The sequence below is a fragment of the Cydia splendana genome, chromosome 22 (assembly GCF_910591565.1).
Source record: "Cydia splendana chromosome 22, ilCydSple1.2, whole genome shotgun sequence".
Taxonomy (NCBI): domain Eukaryota; kingdom Metazoa; phylum Arthropoda; class Insecta; order Lepidoptera; family Tortricidae; genus Cydia; species Cydia splendana.
Genome location: NC_085981.1, coordinates 4,579,466 through 4,602,221, shown reverse-complemented (window position 1 = coordinate 4,602,221; position 22,756 = coordinate 4,579,466). Strand labels below are relative to the sequence as shown.

The 22,756-nt window shown below is 37.7% G+C and overlaps 2 protein-coding genes and 1 long non-coding RNA gene across 3 annotated transcripts in view; 2 read left to right on the top strand and 1 right to left on the bottom strand.

Moving 5' to 3' along the window:
* LOC134801509 (rho GTPase-activating protein 190) overlaps positions 1-14,050 on the bottom strand; it is a 49,491-nt gene extending 35,441 nt beyond the window's left edge. Inside the window, exons 1-10 of the mRNA XM_063774121.1 lie at positions 13,285-14,050; positions 7,327-7,439; positions 6,227-6,371; positions 5,577-5,677; positions 4,632-4,733; positions 3,114-3,356; positions 2,614-2,714; positions 1,936-2,023; positions 1,493-1,620; positions 304-460 (exon numbers count right to left, since the gene is read on the bottom strand). Of these exons, the coding sequence (XP_063630191.1) occupies positions 304-460; positions 1,493-1,620; positions 1,936-2,023; positions 2,614-2,714; positions 3,114-3,356; positions 4,632-4,733; positions 5,577-5,677; positions 6,227-6,371; positions 7,327-7,439; positions 13,285-13,348 (1,242 nt within the window). The 5' untranslated portion in view covers positions 13,349-14,050. The remainder of the gene's footprint in view (positions 1-303; positions 461-1,492; positions 1,621-1,935; positions 2,024-2,613; positions 2,715-3,113; positions 3,357-4,631; positions 4,734-5,576; positions 5,678-6,226; positions 6,372-7,326; positions 7,440-13,284) is intronic.
* Positions 1-22,756, top strand: part of LOC134801529 (uncharacterized) — a 254,894-nt gene that overhangs the window by 138,032 nt on the left and 94,106 nt on the right. The gene's annotated exons all lie outside the window — the stretch shown is intronic.
* Positions 15,987-22,044, top strand: LOC134801504 (uncharacterized). The gene is made up of 2 exons (XM_063774114.1): positions 15,987-16,155; positions 21,752-22,044. Exons 1-2 carry the CDS (start codon positions 16,069-16,071, stop codon positions 21,926-21,928), a joined length of 264 nt encoding a protein of 87 aa, XP_063630184.1. The 5' UTR covers positions 15,987-16,068; the 3' UTR covers positions 21,929-22,044.

Below are 22,756 nucleotides of genomic sequence, written 5' to 3'. Positions count from 1 at the left end.
CATTCTCGAATAGATGCCGCACACACCTTTAGCCTATCCTCGGCTAGATGGCGTGACGACACCGTTTCATATTTAACAATTTTAACACATAGATATCAGTGAATGAACATGGATCAAAATGATATAAAAATAATAAAATCATTTATCCATATATATACATTTTTTGATAACTTTATACGTTTTCATTTTGAGTTTTAGTCGTATGTCGATAGATGGCAGTAAAATTACAGTGACTACAAAGTTTACAATGACAGGACCCCTCTATACTATCTATTCTTTTTGCTATCATGTACAATTAGGTACCTGATATCTGTTAGCTCGCTCGCCGACCGGCAGGGTGTCTTGATGCTGGAGATCATCTGAACCCGACTCGGAGCCCGAGTCCGTGCATCGGGCTCCGCTGAAGTATACAGAGAAGTCTCTATGAGAGCGTAGCTGCCGGACCACCATCGGCCAATCACTAAAACGAGAATAGTTATTTGTTTTACAAGGGGGCAAAGTCGTTGTTTAACCGCTCGTGCTAATATTGATACTCGAGCAAGCGAAAGATTCCAAAATTGAACCACGAGCGTAGCGAGTGGTTCGAAAAATGGAATCTAGAGCGTTGCGAGGGTTTCAAAGCACGAAGGTTAAACAAAATTTGCCCACGAGTGAAACACAACATTTTTCACCACACCAACCAGAAGCAAATATTAAATGTAAAATATCAAACAAAATCAAGTCCAAATGAATGTTTTTAAATATTTATCACAATATCATCATTTAAAAGTCAATTCCACTAGCAAATATAAGAAAACAACTCAAAATTTGCAGTTGATTACTTTGCCTCACATGTGAATAAAATGCAACTTTGCTATCAGTTTTTGAAGTGCAAAGTAAGCCTTTCCGAGCTGGTGTGGTGAAAACATAGTTACTGTCATTCGTTAAAAGACGGGCAAAAGCGCTAGTGGCCTAGCGGTAAGAGCGTGCGACTTGCAATCCGGAGGTCGTGGGTTCAAACCCGGCTCGTACTAATAAGTTTTTCGGAACTTATGTACGAAATATCATTTGATATTTACCAGTCGCTTTTCGGTGAATGAAAACATCGTGAGGAAACCGGACTAGTCCCAATAAGGCCTAGTTTACCCTCTGGGTTGGAAGGTCAGATGGCAGTCGCTTTCGTAAAAACTAGTGCCTTCGCCAATTCTTGGGTCGCCGTGGCAAAAATGCCGGGACAACGCGAGGAAGATGATGATGATTCGTTAAGACGGGCAAAATCTTTAAATATATCTTTCTCCATAAAATAAGACGCCAGCATCATAAAAATATTGACACTTCTTTTCCATTGACTAAATTAAAATCAATTTAGTTCGATGTTGGTAACGCAGTATCTTGGCATGTGCCAGAGAAGCATCTGCCAGGGAGAACTGGCGTAGAATCGTTCGTCGTTCAACGAGACCACGACTGCTTTGCCAAGAGTAATTCGACGGAGAAGAGGAACGCAGTAACTTACTTCTCATTCAACTCTTCAGTGGGAAGTTGCATTCGCGCCAGCACTTGGGGAAGCTTGGCCAGTTGTTTGCGAAGCTTCTTGGCTGACTTCTCTTCCTTCAGCCTTCGAACATGGCGTCGGAAAACCACCTACAAATTATTGTTTATGTGTTGTATTAGCCATTTAAACGCCACAGACGGCAATTGACGTCAACGCAAAATCGTGACAACGACGCCAAAGACAACATTTGACGTCGATCGTTTTTTTTGATGAAAATCTACTGAAAAACACCCCACTTTTAGGTTGGCATTATTTATTCACAAAACTAAATATCACTCCCGTGGCGTCAGTGGCACGGCAAATGGATGCGCCGTTTGGCGTTCAAAAGGTTAAATAATCATTATGATCTCTATTTATATATATTGTAAGCATACCGATAATTTTCTTGAAAAATATAAATTTACCTGGGTGCCGTCATTTCCAAACTGCTGCACGAATTTCACCCATTCTGGATGATGGCACAATCTCTTACTGACTGCGGACCACATCTCTCTGAGAAAAGCAAATATAAATATGTAGGTAATTGATGAAATCATGCACCTATTTTTTTTCTTTTGGTGTTATAAAATATGTATGTAGCATGTAGCTATAGTCATGGGGGAATTAAAAATGAATTCGGTAAAATTGTTATTTGTGAACAAAATTTTAAAGTAATTCTAAATAATTTGACCAGTTTTCTCTTCTATTTTACAATTATCAATTTTGAAAATATGTATGTAATTTTTTTATCGGCAAAAAGATCGTACATATGGAGTAAGTACCAGTAAAAAAATCTTAAATGTTCATGCAAAACAAAACAATATTATTAACTCACATTTATAGACAGGTCTATCGCGAATTTATTTTATTACCTTTATTTACCGGCGTTTCGACACAGGTTTCACTGTTCGTGGTCGCGGCTTACTGTTAGCGGCTCAGTTAGCCGCGACCACGACCAGTGAAACCTGTGTCGAAACGCCGGTAAATAAAGGTAATAAAATAAATTCGCGATAGACCCGTCTATAAATGTGAGTTGATATGTGTTCAAAACGCGAAAGTTTGAAATATTATTAAACAATATTAGAAAGGCAGGTTGAACTTACTTATGGTCCTGGACGTGTATCCTGATGAGTTGCGTGAAAGCCTCTGTTACGAAGTCCAAGGTCTCTCTCCTTATCCGCAGGGCCTCGGCATAGTTGGCCACCTGGCAACGAAAATAATAAGTTATAATAGATACAAAAAACTCACTGTTGGCATTGAATCTCGATTTTTCCCTAACCCCCTGTTTGAAAACAAAACCACTATTATACCCAAAACAAGGTCACTCCGTTAGTCTGTACTTGGGGTCTCGACTATAGGTATACATCCTTTGAACTAGTCTTTCGGCCTCGCTAACACCATATCAGTATACCCATAGTGTCCTTACCTTAATTCTTGCTTTGCATTTATCAACCATCTGAGCCAGTAGGAAGAACGCTTGATTAACATTCACATTGTCATGACTTGAGGTCTTGACAATAGATACCCATCCTTTGAACTCCTTCCGTTGAAATAGCCTTTCGGCCTCTCTTACTCCTTATCAGTGTAACATAAGAGTTCTTACCTTGATCCTTGCCTTGCATTTGTCAACCATCTGAGCCAGCAGAAAGAATGCTTGATCCACATTTACATTGTCATGACTTGAGGTCTCGACAAGAGGTATGCATCCTTTGAACTCCTTTCGTTGAACCAGTCTTTCGGCCTCTCGGACGCCTTGCTCGCAGGCCTCGTCGTTCTTTGAGGTGACCAGGACCACGGGTTTCTTCAGTTTGATGATGTTTTGAAGTATTGTGGCTAGGCTTTCGTTCTGTGGGAAATAAAATATATGTTAGCAGAACAAAAATTGTTTTTTGTCCCTTTAAAAAAAAAATTGCCCAATGTTGAAGAAGCATGGTCAAAACCATTCTCAAGATTTAGATTAATTAAGCCTGGGAACAGTAGAAACCTATTCCATTACGCTAGCTAGTCCAATGTCATTGCGTCTCACTCTCTCGTCATTAAGCAAAGTGAGACGCAATACACATTGGACAGATGGAATACCACCCTAAGCTAAAATACGACTGCCATCTCCTTCGCTATTATAATAATCAAGTAAAAGAGTGATAAAGGAATGTATATAAACATTGTCAGAATACTATTGCCATTGGTTGCATGTACTTACTTTCTACATTTTATTATTCTGCGGCCTCAAAACAGTGAAGACCACATTTTTTTTGTATATTGATGATATTATTTTATTTTTAGGGTTCCGTACCCAAAGGGTAAAACGGGACCCTATTACTAAGACTTCGCTGTCCGTCCGTCCGTCCGTCCGTCCGTCCGTCCGTCCGTCCGTCCGTCCGTCTGTCACCAGGCTGTATCTCACGAACCGTGATAGCTAGACAGTTGAAATTTTCACAGATGATGTATTTCTGTTGCCGCTATAACAACAAATACTAAAAACAGAATAAAATAAAGATTTAAATGGGGCTCCCATACAACAAACGTGATTTTTGACCAAAGTTAAGCAACGTCGGGAGTGGTCAGTACTTGGATGGGTGACCGTTTTTTTTTTGCTTTTTTTTTTGTTTTTTTTTTTATATGGTACGGAACCCTTCGTGCGCGAGTCCGACTCGCACTTGCCCGAATTTTTCTTCATTTATCTTGGGTCTTAGGTTAGGGTTTTATAATATGAATATAAAAGTAAATTATAAAAACACCTACAAAACAATAAAAAATACATATAAACACATTATAAGGTGCCGCCGGCAGCGGGGCAGGGCCCAAGTTGCCGGCGGTCAGGGCTGCAGAGAGAGGAACCGGCGGATTATCCGCGCCGTGTCCAAGATCGCCGCCTTCTGCATCTGGCCCTTGATCCAACCACCTAGCGAGAGTCTCTCAAGATGTTAGTCAAGACTCTTCGCTATTAGACCGTTCACTGAAACGACTATCGGAACAATGATCGTCGAATCAACATCCCACATGGAGGTTATCTCGTGAGCCAAGTCTACTTACTGGAATTGTCCTTTCGGCTTTCACGAGATTCTCATCATTTTATTTTATTATTATAGTTTTATGATGTCTGATGTGTTTAGTATCATACCTGCTTCTCCCAGCTCCGGCCCGGCACGAGGCTCACATCATAGACGCACAGAAACCCGTCTACGGACAGCTTCCCATCCGGTATAGTCCGCTGCTCGTATTCCTACAAAATATAATAAGATATTAGTAACTTTTATTCACGATTTTCGCTTATTAATTTGACCTAAACGAGACTTTATCGAGGGGTGCGAAACCCCTCCCTTCGGCCAAACTCGGCTCCGTTCGGCTTATTGCTCCGAGCAATTATTAGGGTTGACACAATTTGACGTCCCTAGGCGTGCACGACCACAGATAAGATAATGGCTTGAATTTTGACAACCCTAAATAGCCGAAAGGGATAGTGCTATATATTAGAAAGGGACATCATGATTCGACCCTGAACCGCAATCAAACTTCGGTTTTGTAGGAAGTTTCCTTTCTGTACTGTAGTACCATTATTTATTCTGTGCTTTATCGCGTAAAAATATTGAATAGATCTCAGTAAGTTGTAATACCTAAATATGGATTGTTGTTAAAAACGATGAGTGATAAAAAAACGCGAGAAAAGCAACTAGCAGATCAAAGGTTTATTGGGAGCAGGAAGCCCTTTAAATATAACGCATAATTGAATGAAAAATTAAATATATTAATCAGAGATTTAATTAACAATTTGCAGAAATCGCGAAGCGTCTGGTTGACGTAACTGGTGACCAAAGAGCTGGCGGCTTCCTCGCACAACGTATCAGAATTGCGATACAGCGAATTTAATTTAATCTAATTATTTATTCTATTGTAAAATTGACCTGTAAAATACTAAATTTTATTAATAAATATCTGAATCTGAATGCCGCCAGCATCCTTGGTACAATGCCTCAAGGATCTATTTTAGATTTAAGCTAGTTTTTAATTTAGTTTAGTATATACATTTAGTTTAGTTTACCTCTGTATCAACAATTCTAAGTCTTACCTTCTCAATGCCGAGCTGGTTTTTGCAGACGTACATAAGTTTCTCTGCTGACTGCAGTTTCGTGGCCACGCATCGTTTGACATAAGCCTCCGTTTTGCCGACTGCGCACAGAAATGAGAGTGTTATATTTAGAGTAAAATAACAGTACCAATTAAAGTAGATACCTACTTAGCAACAATCTTATGTCTTTCTGCACTACCGATAATAGTGCTAGACTAATAATGATGCCAACAAAAGTTAATTAAAGTCCATTCATTGTCATAGATTATTTTGGAAGCACTCGTGGATACCGATTAGGAAATAACAAATATCATACTTCATAATTCTCATTATTTGTATGAAGATGTGATTTTGAATCTCACTTGAAATTTAGAGCATAAGAAATTTACACCCTTGGAGTTCCTCACGCTACAGTAATCCCTTACTATCCACATGGTATTAAAAAAAACATAGGTATTTTAATCATTGACATAGCTATCTAGGGACTGGCCTTACGGGCAGTAATAATGAGGCAGGACAGGGGCCAGTACAGAGGTGTGACACCGCTACAACGCGCGCGCTATTGGTCGCAACTAGTTGCGTTAGACTGCACGATTGGCTGGAATTCGTGAGTGACACCGCTGAACTTGTATCATTTTTAGTGCACATACCTTTAAACGGCTGAAAACAGGCATCGTCAACAAACTCCGTTTGCTCGACGATCTCGAACCTATACTCTTGTTCTTCATTATCTTTTTGGACGCTGCCCCAGTATAAAAAGTGGTCGTTGTTCACCACACGACCGCTGAAATCGGACTGCAAAAACAGATAACATTAGTATAAATACACTTGCAATTATTTGTGAGATATGACACACCGCGACTGAGCGAGCTGCGATCGTTCGAACCGATCTCATACCTCAGTAAAGGTGACAGTCCATTTCCAACGACAGCTGAATTACTGTTCATTTTACTATGGAAATTGACAATAACACCGACGCGTTCAGTACCAGTAGTGCAGCTGCGGTCAGAAATGGAATGTTACCATAAGAGTCACATGCACAGAATCTTGTTTTTACTAGCAGATTTAAGTGTCCCACTGCTGGGCCTTTCCCCTTGATTTCTACGACACGCGATTTAGTGCTTACTCTGGCCAGTTAACCCTTTGACTTACTTGCAAATTAAGCTCCAACGGCAGAAATGCTTCAATACGTACCGCACGTGTGGAAACATCTCCAAGAGTCGGAGCGTTTTTGTATATGTTCCACTACAGGTGTAGCGTCGATCTTCCTTAATAAGCTGACCATACACACTAGGGTATGCCTGCGCAGTTTTGCCAACTGCACAGGTATAATACCTACGTAGCGTATGTGGCTTTCGACTGTGCAGTTTTCTAACCAGCATCAACTGTGTACAGTTGATCCGCACAGGCAGGCGTGGCTTACTCCGCGATTTCGTCGCTTGCAACAGGTAAGTAGCTACAAGTATACATACAGGTAAGTAGCTACAGTCCCACACCAATTTTGGTGGCTAGGCATAAACCGCGCGTGGCACTGTCGCCACCTAGCGGTCATATCTGTCCTAATCGTAACAGACGCGTTTTGTTAGAGAGTGAATCTTCTGTACCTAGTACTATTATTTATTCTGTGGTACAGGCAAAACTGCGCAGTGGTACCCTAGTGTGCATGGCCAGCATTAGGTTTTAAAAAGTAGTAGGCAGTGCTGTGGGTGAGTTAATTTAAGCAGAGATTCCAATATAAAGCGGTTATTACCTGACTGAGCACGGAAATGTGGTCGACGTTGTAATCGTCGGCGTGGGTGCGGACGAATCTGTTGCACAGACACGACTTGCCCACTCCCAGCTGCCCCTTTTCTTTCTCCGTGCCTGCGGATATACATTGAGAGTTACAAAACCGACCAATTACGCAAAAAAACGGCAAAAAAATCACGTTTGTTGTATGGGACTTGACTTAAATATTTATTTTATTTCATTTTTAGTATTTGTTGTTATAGCGGCAACAGAAATACATCATCTGTGAAAATTTCAACTGTCTATCACGGTTCATGAGTTATAGCCTGGTGACAGACAGACGGACGGACAGACGGACAGCGGAGTCTTATTAGTAATAGGGCCCCGTTTTTACCCTTTGGGTACAGAACCCTAAAAATGGATAATCCGTCACCTTCAAGATGGTTCTAGCGACTTTACTACATGGTTCATATCATTACCTTGTTTTGCGGTACACCTTACAATTATTTTGTATTCTTAAGTACCCATCGCTCACACTGTTAACTGTCCATCGGTGGACCTTATGCTTTTGTAATAAGGTCCACCGATGTACATTTAAGAGTGTAGCTGTTTGTACAGTGTGAAGTGCATGGGATAAAAAGAAAAACGAAACACCAGAGCCAGAGCAATCAAAAAGCAATCGCTAGAGTCTATCTAAGTTACGGGTTGGTTCAAAATAAAGATGGACTCATAATTCAAAATTCAAATTGAGTTAAATCCTAGTACATAGTTAAATCAGCCCTGAATAATTGAAGTAAAATCCAAACAAGTAATTTACAGAATAAAATAAAATCCACTAAAGAGTTTTTGCCAAATTACTTATGGCGTTCAATCCAAACTTACCATGGACAAACTCTATGTATGTAAAGAGGGGGTAGATTTAAGATTACAACCAATCAGGGTGATATTTTTTATGAAACAGTAATCTGAGTTGCCATGTGTATGGATACAGGTTTGTCAGGTTTGCAAGTTCTGCCAAAGTCCGTACAGGGCCTTTTGAAATATAAACAATTATATCCTGTAATCTATGAATTTGTTCTTCACACTATTGGCAGTTTGTAAATATTTTATAAGTGATTGAAATAACCATAAAGTTTATGTCTAATGTAACTTTTAGATTCGTATTATCACATTGTATTTTGTAATTAGTTGTTAGATTTTAGGTACAAGCTGTGCATTGTAATTATTTTTGTGCATTTTTGTGTTTCATGTTTTAAGTTTATGTCTAATGTAACTTTTAAATTCATATCATATTGTATTGTGTATTAGTATAGATGGTCAAGCAAATCTTGTCAGTAGAAAAAGGCGCGAAATTCAAATTTTCTATGAGACGATATCCCTTCGCTCCTATATTTTTCAAATTTGCCGCCTTTTTCTACTGACAAGATCTGCTTGACCATCTATAGTTAGATTTTAGGTATAAGCTATGCATTGTAATTATTTTTGTTTTGTGTTTGAGCTGATGGCCTAGTTGCCAATGCTCATAATAAATTAAAAAAAAAAAAAAAAAAACAGTAATCTGAGGCCCTTAGAAAGGCCGTTGTTTCATAATCATAATTCATAGTTGCTTGAATACGTAATAAAGTAATGACTATAAGATCCTAATCTTCAGAAAGTAATTAAGTATATGCAAACAATAAAAACTTATAATGATAGGCCTTTTCATCTGTGTCAGATGTTTAAAGCAGTATCCTGCTGACGACACTTGCGTTCGTGTCTGTATAGTCCTATGCAAGAGAGGATCCCACGTCCACACACGCGGCAGGTATATGCTTCCCCAGGTGGGCGGGGGTTGGAGGCCTGCTTGTGGCGCCTCATGCGTTTAAGAACCTACACAATTTAGATATGTAATAGCTGTATCCCTTGAGAAAAATATTGAACTGATGTCCATTCCATTGCAAAACTAAAGTTTTCATCGTAACAAAATTGTACAATTGTACAACTGTGACCCACTGAACAGTAAACACAAGTACTTATACTTGTTCTAAAGTACTAAAGTGTCACAATATCTTTATTGAAAACAGTAGGTATCCTTCCCACCACAACAAAACGGCGGAAGGAGAGGTGTTGATAAGATTGGACAACAATGGTTGTGCAAGCCGTTCGGCTATTATTACTGATTTGGGCTTCCTTTGTGGTGCATTGGAAATACTTTATGGGTTCTATTAAGATTTATTATAGAACTAAAATATCATAATGTAAGAAAGAATTTCTTAAATTAAAATAAGTTCTTGTCATGCATACATTATTTATGTGCCTTGTAATATACTTAAATTGAAGAATAAAGATTTTGACTTTTGAAAAAAGGGATGTTTGGATACACCAGTTCACTGGCTGAAATCTGGGGGCACGGCAGTGCCCCCGCCAAGTCGAGCAAAACAAAGAGGCACGGCCGTACCATCCTTTTCTCGAAGCGATTCAGGCCATTTTCGACGTCCTGTAATTTTGTGCTGGCTAAAGCTAGAACTCTGAATTTTCAGTGACATATTGGGCTTAACATGCTTTAGATATATTCTCAAAAACATTAAATTTGAACTTGTAGTTTAAGATTTATTGTACCGGAGTCATTATAACATGTATTAAAAATTAAAGTTATATCTATATAATATTGATACGGTTTTAACACCCCCTGGTACTGACTAAAATAACCGACTTGATTTCACATTATATTTCAAAACTTTTTTGTAGTAGAAGAATTGCGTTGCAAGACTTGCATCTTTTTACATGTAATGTTTTTGATGGGTAATTACTTTGAGCAGGCATTAATCAGATTTTTAAGGAATACAAATAAAAAGAAAGCATATAATTATTGAAAGAATATACCAACTGACATTGGAAGTGCATTTCAAGGGATTTCAAGGGTGCCTTTCATTTCTCTGTTCCTTATGAGGTACAGAAAATCAGGGATCAGAACCGTTTTTTGCAAAAACTTGGAAATATAACCATATATTTCGAATTATTTTATACTCAAACGCAATGTATATTGTTTTATGAATAAATGACTATGACTATGACTCCAAATGTAGGACGCAGTTGTGTTTATAATAAAGCTACACCGGCTCCAACCCTACACCTCTGCCTCGAGAAGATTTACAACGAACTCAGCGGGACAAAAACAAAGGCATGAACAAGAAAAAGAAAGGCATAACCAAACATCACACTCCAGGCTCCAATTTCACCACGGTGACAGGTGCGACAATTGTAAAATATCACTGTTGCTGACGTCACAGGCATCCATGGGCTACGGTTACGGCTTACCATCGGGCGGGCCGTATTTCTGTTTGCCACCATCATTGTTTTATTTAAAAAAACTTTATTATATCGGAAAAAAACAGATATTTCTCTTACTAAGTTTATGACAATTGTCACAAGAAACACTACAATTGTCACGAAATTCCGACATATAACTCATTACCTGTCAAGAATTACCTACAATTCTTCTAAATCTTGACAATTGTCAGAAACTTCGCAAAAGAAATATCTGTTTTTTTCCGATATAATTAAGTTTTTTTAAATAATACAATGATGGTGGCAAACAGGAATACGGCCCGCCCGATGGTAAGTGGTAACCGTAGCCCATGGATGCCTGTGACGTCAGCAACAGTGATTTTACAATTGTCGCACCTGTCACCGTGGTGAAATTGGGGCCTGGGGGCATTATGCAGGCATTTCAATCATTAGTAAGGTTTAGGAAAAAAATATCTTAATTGTACAGGTGTGCAGGTAGCCGGCTAAAAACCAGCATTATAAATAAATATTGACTGAACTAGTTAACCGATTTAGATGAAAATTGTATGGAGATAGTTTAGAGGTTTAAGGAAGGACATAGAATAGTTTTAAGGGTTCCGTACCCAAAGGGTAAAAACGGGAACCTATTACTAAGACTCCACTGTCTGTCTGTCACCAGGCTGTATCTCATGAACCGTGATAGCTAGGCAGTTGAAATTTTCACAGATGATGGATTTCTGCATGGTATAATAATATACTCCGCCTGGTACTCCATTCCGAGATTCGCGTATGACCTAACTGACACGCGCCTACGTCATCATGCTGTTTACAGGTTCTCAAACTTTGAAATGTGGGAGAATTTTAACCAACGGTGAAAATTATTTTAACGGCATTAATTTTAAGTTATTTATGTAGAAACATAGTAAAATAATACAAATCTAATGTATTAAATTAAACTTTATTTATCTATACAAGACAAACGTTTAAAAAACTAATTCACAGTTACACATTAATTACCAAGCTTACGACGTGAAAAGTTTGGAAAACACTGCGACTGCTGACACTGAGCGAGAAGGAAATAACAATTAACACGCGTTCGACAAGGATGACGGTCAGGGCATGAAGTTATCTAGATCCGAATTGTCAAATGTCCACAGCGCTATCCTGTGGTGCCAGTAGTATAAACAGAATTACCCGAAAGTCTGAAATTTCTTTCGTGAATCGGAAGATATTGCTAACGAGTAATTAAAAATGACGTGTTATTGTAAAATTTAAGCTAAAATACATATAAATGAAAATTATAAAATTATAAAGAAATATTTTAACTTATTAACCATAGGTATAATGTACCCATGTAACATGTTATGTTGAAATAAAGTGGCAATGTTATTGTGACGTAATCGCGTGTCACTCTGGGAATGGAAGACCATGTTTTATTAGACCATGGATTTCTGTTGCCGCTATAACAACAAATACTAAAAACAGAATATAATAAATATTTAAGTGGGCCTTTCATACAACAAACGTAATTTTTTTGCCGTCTTTTTGCGTAGGTGGTGCGGAACCCTTCGTGCGCAAGTCCGACTCGCACTTGGCCGGTTTTTACCAATCATCATTATCATTATCACCACCCCACGCAGAAGCTAGTTGTCTATATGTATATTTATATGATTTGATAAACTGCAAATTCCATCATAAATTATCTCATGCAGAAATAATACCAGAACAGGATATCTATCTTAATCATAATATCAAGATTTATGTTTACATACATAATAGCTATGATTCATGCATGAGAACAGGTTTAGTTCAAGGCTATGAGATAACAGTTCTTAGTTTTTATCTACCATTCATGATTTTTATCAGTATGTGTGATGCAGTGTAAACAGAGATTGTTAGAATTTGTAAACAGTGTATGTTTACATCTTTATTAGATTTAATTTGATTTATTTGGCTCACAAAACAAGTTACAGACAATTGCAGGAATTACAATATAAGCTATCAGTTCAGATCTGGGCTACAAGTCTAAACATGTGTGCACAAAAGGATTAAGACATTAAGTGAAAGTAGAAAGTAGGGTTGCCATATATCCCTGTACCCCAGGACATGTCCCCGTTTGAAGCTTGTGGTGTCCTGGCCAATAAGGAAATTGTCACCATGTAATAGTCATAGAACATGTACCAAATTTTCCTACAAAACATCACATTTAGTCACAGCCAGCAAAGAATAATTTGTAGGAAGTTTTGATAGTCTGCATTCACTCTGCAAAAATTTGGTTTAAATATTTTCATTTTAATACTACTCTATCTTTTATAAAGAAAATACCAAGCCTGTGTTTACAACACTACATCTGCTAGGGATGTGTTCCCAGACTAATGTATAACAAATTTGTGATATAATGAAGATAATAATTATATAATTACAAACTTTAAATTTATTTTACGTAAATAATATAAACTTAATACTTAAGTACCTTATAAAATAAAATAACTAAAACTAAACCTAACAAAAAAATAAAAATCCCTAAAACCTACCTTCTAAGCCTAGGCCCCTCGGCAAGGTGCCCATCGCGCAGGCAGAATTCCCGCGCTGTATAGCGATGGAAATCCTTTGCGCGAGAAAGCTGCCCGCGCGAGGGTCCCCTGTTGCCTCCCTTAACCGCTTACCAAGCTCCTTAAGGATAATTATATGTTATTCTTACTATAGTACTTACCAGAAAGTCCAACTACAGACACTGTGATCAGCTTCCCACCAGTGTTCTCCGACTTCTTTGCCATTTTACAGCTTTATCACTCAAAAATATAGTGGAAGGAATGATCAAAATAACTTGGAACACTCATCACAACACTATTCATTCAAAATATCTCAAATTATTTATATGGAAGGCTGCAAGTATGTAAATACAATGTTAATATGTTAAAAATATATATTTACTAACACAAATCGAATGAGAGTTAGATTTAGTCCATAATTAATACGTATTTACAACTATCTGCGATAGATAGGACGATTAAATAAACTAGAAATACTAGAATGCGTTAAAATGTTGTGCCGAATTATCACCAGATGTGTCGTGTATCGTACACACACGCCCTACTATTTAACAACGTGTGCGCGTTACGAAACTATCTGGATGTTAATTAAGCGATGAGAATGACTATAACGACACAAAATACTCCATCAGATGGAATGATAGAGCATTAATTTATTGTGTTCGCCACAAACTCCTACACTTTGACAGATCCAATTAGAGCAGTTATGGTAAGTAAAAATTAATAAGTACAACAGACAAATACCGTGGACTAAACACATACATAATTCAAACTTTCATGTAAAGTCTATTTCACATTTTAGCACAAGAAAATGAAGATTGATTTAAAAGAAAAATGCTGTAATATCTGCGACAGACAGCTTTGCTTTGTACTGAAGTATAGCCAACATAATGAAATTTCAATATAAAAATCCATTGACAAATTGTTTCCTTTTTTATCAATTTATAGGCTATGATTGTATTTTAAACAATTGAATCCGACAGGCGAAATGAACTCAAGGAAATACGAGGACTATTCACATTTGAATATTTCTATTGAAGAGTCAAAAACATCCTAGTTTATTTGTAAAATGATTACAAAGCTATGGTATTCTAAAAGCAGCCATAATTTTCATTCTGACTGAACGCAACTTATTTGAGTTTATTGCATGGACTTATAAGATGGACTGCACTGTCACTTTTTTTGCCATACTAAATGGAACTTTATCAGCGAGTCAGAAAGACGTTCGTACCAGACTAGAGAAAACGGTCCACTTGAGATAGCAAAGGTGGATCGCGGTGTCTCACTCGCACATGTTGCCAATGTTAAAAATATACCATTGTGGTAGTATTTATATCAATATACTACTGAAATTAAATATCTTTTTATATTATTTAAGTGCTATATTCATAGTAAGGTACTGATATCTTTCAAGAAATTTGTAAATAAGTATGATGTCATTATTATTAACTGATTTAACCAAGCATGTGCACAACAAAAAAAAACATTAATTTTGGTATGGTAGACATTGTAGAAACTTTGATTGTTAATTGGTATCCCTAACGAGATGACATGTTATCAAAACACGTGAATGCAAAATTTCTTAAAAATGGTGAATAAATGTTGCGTTATAGGTTGTGGGAGTGAAAGAATTTCTAATTGTGGAATATTGTTTCACAAGGAAGCCACAATTAATACATTTTGCGATAAAAATACAAGACAACATTGTCAGACTCATTAGGGTGACCATGATGTCGGCACGATGAGAGTCAGTGTTACACAATTCTTATTACGTACTTAAGTAAGTTTATATAAATAGGTATGTATTTATTTCGGCATGTTTAAATACTTTAAACTGGTGAAATGAGAGCCAATACAGAATAAATAATTGCCAAAATTGAAATCCAAAGTCCTTAAACTTTACAGACACATTTATGCACTGTTATAATAATAAAAAAACACATTGATAATAACAGAAAAATAGAACTTTATCGTGTTAACTTTCGACATGTTGCCTCTTTGTCGTACTTATAAATTCGTACGTAAGTGTGACAGAGAGGCAACACGTCGAACATGGTTCGCAGTAGACCCTCTGGTTCAACATCAACATCCACCTTCATTCAGCAAATAGGTCACAAGGGCACTTTTACACGTCAGCATATCTCTCTCTATCTCTCTCACTGGTTGTTGACAGACGTTACGGCGGACCACCTTCCTGACGATCGACCATGTTCGTGGTCCAGTACCTACGCCTACTAGTAACAGCTTTTCTTCTTCAGTCCGTCCCTCAATACTTAGGATCGTGACATCATATCCTTCTGTTGAAGACCAGGTTCCTTCATATGGTTCTGTTCCCCGCCAAGCGTATGGCCTCGTGCAGTTTTAATACATAGGTGCCGTAATTTGAGCACACCATTTAGAACAATTAAATTAAGTACCTAAGGTTGTGTGAAGCGTTTTACAGAAGAGAAAAAAAACTATATCCATCCCTTTTTAGGCCATAATACTAGTACAGCGAAAATACAGTATGATTTCTATTACTAAATAATATATAGATGGTCAAGCTAATCTTGTCAGTAGCAAAATGCGCGAAATTCATTTTTGCAATGAGACGATATCCCTTCGCGCACACATTTTTCAAATTTGCCGCCTTTTTCTACTGACAAGATCTGTTTGACCAACTATAACTATGCACGAATAAGAAAAGATCCTGGCCGAACTATATATTCAATTTTATCCTAATATCCCACATACATATGACTTATGGTCACCCTAATTAGAAAGAGATGCAACGGCCCACCTTGACTTCTCATGTGGACACACTTTTTGGCCAATGTACTCTATCCAGTTTACTCTCTACGTCCGTGGTTTATTGTTTTTAAATATTGCAACTTGCAACATTGACTTTGACAGCTCCACGGAAAACACAAGCGCATAAATGTCTCCCCGCGATATTTTCCTGAGAAATGACTTCTACAAATGATGGAAAAGACGTGAAAAGTAATCAAACAAGTGGACACAAAGGCAAAACATATTACATTGACCTTTATACGGTGAGTTTTATTCTTATAATCATCATAATCGGTCTGCATAATGCGACGCCGTAAAGGTAAAGTTCGCTTTACGGCCGCCATATTTGTCTATTTCCAACTCTTGTTTTCATATATTTTGATGGATTACTCTTGAATTCTGACGAAATACTTCACTGTCTGAAGTAAAAATTATCATAACTCGTCTTTTGTATTGGGATGGATATTGCATCGTGATGTTTTCAAACTTATATATTTTCTTTGGGACCTCCGATGGGGTCTATACAATTCACGTAATTGTTTAGGGAATAACATTTTAATTGCATCTAATTGTATGATTTTCTTGATAATTTCCTACTTGACTTAAATTTTATATTTTAGTTTGCTTACGTCGTAATGCATTGTTAGTTTTGATAGTGTGAATCATAATCTTGACAGCCATAGCACTATAGCGTGAAGTCACGTAGATGTTCCATGCGGTGATAATGATGATAAAACCGCCGGTTACTGTTTACATGAGTAGCATCATTATATAGCTTCACACAACATTGTGTTGTTGAAACATTGTGTATCTTGTTAGTTGATGAACACATGACCATGACTCCAACTTGAATAAAATTCGGTGTCTCAGTCACCATAACCATTCCATTACTTCTTTAGACTATTCCACGAAAGATAATTTGCAATACAATATTCCTTATACTAATGAATACAGGATAAAAACTTTATAAAAAGAATTGTCAATGACAGGCCGATATTATCTCTAATAAAAAGCAATTTCTTCCGGACAACCTTTGTATAGATTAGATTTAGTATATATTTATATAACTTCTATGGGAATGACATCTTTGGCTTCATTAGTTTTTTTAGTTTAGATAATTATCTAAACTAAAAAAACTTTAATAACTAACTTTTTATTAGGCTAATTTTATTAGCCTTGGTTGTAAAAAATCTGGACTTATATTGTCAGTTAGCGTAATCTTACCTGACGTGAAACCTGAATGTATTGCTGAGTTTGCTGCTATATGAAACCAGTTATATGTGTCATTCATTTTACTGGAACTGGAAGAGAACCAGATTACTGGAAGTTAGAGCAAATCTGCAAATTATAGATGTGTTTAAAGTATGTTGTAGAAATACATTTTACTAAAATACTAAATTCAAAGAAAATTCTACTCTTATCTGGAACTTAGCCATTTATAAAGAGATTAAAGGGCACTTCTCTTGGCTACCAGGAGCTGACTTTCTTCTTTTAGTGTTAGGGACCAGACCTTACAGCCATACATTAGGATAGGCCATATAACGGTTTTATATATCTGTAACTTTGTATGTTTGCTGAGAAGCCCGGACACCAACACTTTGTGGAGAGCTGCACTGCACTGCAGGGCGTTTTGGATGCATATGTTGATCTCCTCCTCTCTGGTGTTTGTGTCGGTAACAGTGCATCCAAGGTACCAAAACTTGTCAACTCCACGGTAGACAGTACCCCCAACATGAAAGACTATCACGCTGGATGCGTGTATTCTTGTAATGTTTCATGTGGAGGTATTCCGTTTTTGCCTGGTTGATCCTGAGACCTAATCTAGAGACCTCTCATTCCAAGACTCTAAAAAATATATATTAAGATCATAAACTCAGATAGATGTAATATACTAAAGAAAAAGTGAGCAACACCTCAAGTGGCAGAGGCTGAATTCAAAACAAACAATAACTTCAACTTACATAAAATTATGTAATGATTCTGGACCCCATTATTTACTGTTTGTTGTTTAGACTTTAGGGGTTGAGTAGAATATCAAATATAAGAAAAAACATTAGAACTTTATTAAATTGTACAATGGGACTTAATCGCGTATTTAAGTCCCATTGTACAATTTAATAATGTGTAAATATCGTGAGAGTTTCAATCAGTATCATTAATACTGGCTATTGACTATCTTTTGTTTATTATTTACCTAATTGTTAAAATTGTTATTGTTTACCTAATTTCAAGATGGGCATAAGAGACAACAGTGTATCATTTACACTCCATTTATACTCGGTCAAGCAGATCTTGTCAGTAGAAAAAGGCGGCAAATTTGAAAAATGTAGGCGCGAAAGCATATCATCGCATAGAAAATTTGAATTTCCCGCCTTTTTCTACTGACAAGATTTGCTTGACCATCTATAGTTACATTATCTATTGTTATCTTTTCTTTTCAAAGATTCAAATACTAAGTTTACAGAATTGATATTAAGATAGCTTTTAAGTAGGTATTGTATTGTATTGTATTTATTTTTTGCAATTCACATGTACATTAAAGGTTTTACAAGTATTTAAGAGTATGGGTAGGACGGGTAGGTACACAAATGACACCTGAAACCCTGATGGGCGCAGCAATGTAGGTAGATATGTAAACAATACTTATCATTGTATATGCCCGCATAATTTCATATTCTAGCATTATTGTCTACGAGCTAGCCACGGCAACAGGTATGCAATTTATAGAGCAACGAAATCCCTCCAGCCAGTATGCCACACTATCATTACCAATTAATATTTGGTACTTATGTAGTATGGTTTATTTATTGTCAACCAAAGAACATATATGTCTGTATTGTATAAGTGTTAGATGTATGATTCAATTTGTCAGAGACATTCAAATTATAAAGTAGGTATGTAGATGTAAATAAAAAAAATGGATTGGTTAATAAATTGTTGAGTAGTACTCATTGGGTGATCCTTCCTCAAAAACTTTAAAACATTTTTACCAGACAATTTGTACAGATAATAAGTAATAAAACCCCTATTCATACAACATCATCTTAAGCTACTTATACATCCATCTCCTGGGCACAGCCGTGATACGAGACGATTTGGAATTTAGTCAGGCGTGGCTCACTCCGCGATTTCGTCGCCTCGCTATAAGTACATGCGGCCACACCAGTTTTGGTGTCTAGCAGTAGTAGTTGCCGCGCCACGCTACGGAACGGACGCCTGCTCGCGCTTGCGCCACCTTGCGGTCATATCTGTCGTAATAGACGCGTTTTGTTAGAGAGTGAACCTTCAGTACCTAGTACTATTATTTATTTTGTGCTTATTTCATGAATAAGCTGCAACTGAAGACAATATTACTATTGTGCCATTAACCATAAGCATATAATACTGTCTCATATCAGCACATAGGGTCGCGACCTATGTGATATTTGCTCCCGTGATAATATTGAAAAACCCACTTGATATTAAACAATACAACCTTGTTAGGTATTGATTTTATCTAGTATAGAAATTACAGAACTTGGTAAAATTAGATTGCTTCACTTAATCTTTGACCGTGTTTTAGCATTAACTTTAAAAAAAAAAACATTGTGACGATTCTACTCAGAATCACGAGCTCTTTCGATCTTAATGGGATAAAAAAATGTCCCAGAGTTTTTTCCTATTGTGTTACCATTTCCCCATATACTTTGTATGGCGGTAACAAAAAGGAAAGTTTGAAAAATGCATGAAAATTTTAGGACTCTTTTTCTCCTATAAGGATGAAAAGGGCTCGCGATCCTGACTAGAAATAACAAAGTGGCAAAAAAGGTCACAATTTTTTGCAAAAAATAAAAGAAACGCTCAGTATGTATATACATATATTTCGGGGATCTCGGAAATGGCTCTAACGATTTCGATGACATTTGCTATATATGGGGGTTAACAGCAATTATAGATGAATCAATTCCTAGCCAATTCCCTGGACACAAAATATTTGCTGAATATTCGGTGCTTAAACTGATGCTCTTCATTTGTAAATAATAGCCTATAAATATGTATATGTATGTTTAGATTTACTTGCTCTCTCTATACTTGAATACCGAGAATATAACACATCTTCGGTAATGTCTCGTTTCACTTAATCTCCATTCGACCCTCCAACTACCAACTCATCAGATAAGTGCCTACTGCATATAAAACATAAAACATAAAAATGAAAGTATATATTTTATGCATATAAGTTTGTTTACACATGTCACATTATTTGTTTGGCATCATTTCCTTGGATGTGATCCAAGTATTTTATGTCTTATATGTGAAGTGATGAATATGATTTATGTTTATTCCCTTTTTAGGGATCCATACCCAAAGGGTAAAATTCGGTACCCTATTACTAAGACTCCACTGTCCGCCTGTCCGTCCGTCTGTCTGTCTGTCACCAGGCTGTAACTCAAGAACCGTGACAGTTGAAATTTTCACAGATGATGTATTTCTGTTGCCGCTATAACAACAAATACTAAAAAAAAAAAAAAAAAAATTAATACTTAAGTGGGACTTCCAAACGTGATTTTTTTGGCGTATTGGACCGGAACCCTTCGTGCGCGAGTCCGACTCGCACTTGGCTTAATTGTTTATGACAAATGTGGATGGAATGCAAGATTCACATGTAACGTAGGTATTAAATTTGATTATTGTTATAAGTAGAGTGAAAACAGTAATTAAACTAATGGCTTTAGGAAAATTACAATTACTTTATAGTGAGATAGAATGAAGCGTTTGATGAAATTTTCTTTTGAGCACACTTACAATTACAATTGTGTAAACATAATAACATTAATGACAATGCATGTTTATATTTTACGTACATAGATTAATGTAATTTTCTTCTTTAGCACAAATAAAATGAAGTCTATATTTTAATTTTTCGATCCAATTGTGTGATAAATAGTATTAGTATTAACTAGATTATTTATCAAACTAAAATATAAACGTCATACACGAAAGAAAATGTGACGTGCCCAAGATTGGTTAGATTGGAATCAAACCAGCGTCCTCTTAAATCGCGGCAATTACCTAAACTTCTACTTGAAATAACACAATTAACCTCTAGCCGCCCAGAGACCTATAAAAAGGTCTCCTGATCCATTCTAATTTGAACTTTGTGTTGACAAAATAAAATTTCATTTTGCTTGGCAAGGTTTGACGTATGGGCGGTTAGAGGATATAATATTTTGACTAAAAGTAATATTTTTTTTAAAGACGGCAAGGTACAAAACATAATGTATAAAAACCACTGCACGAACTTCCCCAAACATAGCATTGTAATGCCTTTACAAAAATTACGATTCCCTGTTTCGGCACGGTCTTAATGACCCCCCCCCAGGGGTGCCGAGCGGTTTAATTACCGCATTCTAAGTAGTTTACGAAACTAAAGCTTAAAGAGTGGTTTGGAACTCCGTTTGAAGTGTTTCGTGGCTAAAATGGAGAATATGGAACCCTGAAAATGTTGTCGTCATATTGTATGCTTTCTAATTTCTGATAGAATCTCCCTATGTTCCCAATTTCATGTATTCATGAAATTGGGAACACCCTGGTACTTATTGGTTGGTTTTAGCGATAAGACCGCCTGTTTTTTACCTCTTACTAAGTTGCTGTATTCTTTATCTTTTCCCATACGTGAGTTGCTGTATACTTCAATGTTTGAAAATGAAAAAAAAAATCAACTAGTAATTACCTACTTAGCACATCCTATAGGCATCAAAAATGACTTAAAAATCGATAACTTTTTTACGTTGACGTCTTCAGAGCAAAATTTAATCCATCGAGTTTTAATTTAAAGAGACTCAAGTACAACTTGTAACAATGTTGTTTTTTTCACAGTCGCTGGAGAAGGCGCTAAACAGCGACAACTCGCTCGAAGAGCGCACAAGGCACGTGTGCGAGGCGTGGAGTCGCGTCTACAGCCTTTACCAGCACTCGGCGACCGCCACACACCCCCACCTGCTCAGCTGGCTGCAGCGACACACCGCCAACACTATTCTGCAGGTGAGACACTAGGTAGCGACATTCGAGGCACAAGGCACGTATTCGAGGCGTGGCGTCGCGTCTACAGCCTCTACCAGCACTCTGCGATCTCCACACATCCCCACCAGCTCAGCTGGCTGCAGCGACACACCGCCAACACTGTTCTGCAGGTGAGACACTAGGCAGCGACACTCGAGGCACAAGGCACGTGTGCGTGGCGTGGCGTCGCGTCTACAGCTTCTACCAGTACTCGGCGACCTCCACACACCCGCACCTGCTCAGCTGGCTGCAGCGACACACCGCCAACACTGTTCTACAGGTGAGAGACTAGGCAGCGACACTCGAGGCACAAGGCACGTGTGTGAGGCGTGGCGTCGCGTCTACAGCTTCTACCAGCACTCGGCGACCTCCACACACCCGCACCTGCTCAGCTGGCTGCAGCGACACACCGCCAACACTGTTCTGCAGGTGAGAGACTAAGGCGAGGAACACACGGAGCTTGCAGACCGTTCGACTGCGCGGAGCGGGCGGATTTGCCGTGGAACCGCGCGGTTTCGCTTTACACAGCGGAGAACCATCCATCTATAACGAAGGCACAAGATAATAAGTTCCTATCACATACGCGCTCCACTCACGAGTGTCACGGCTCCACACGGAGGAACGGCGTCGTAAGTCCACTCTAGACGGATTCCCGTCACTGCGATATAAAATTTAAATCCGCTATCTGAAGAAGCTTACTCCTTAATTACGGATATTCAAACTATTATTTTTGTTGCAGTCAAAATGGGCTAAAAGCAAGAATGAGCAGACTCGACTCACAGAGTCGATCGACGGGCTGGTCGCCGAGGCGACAGCGGCGTC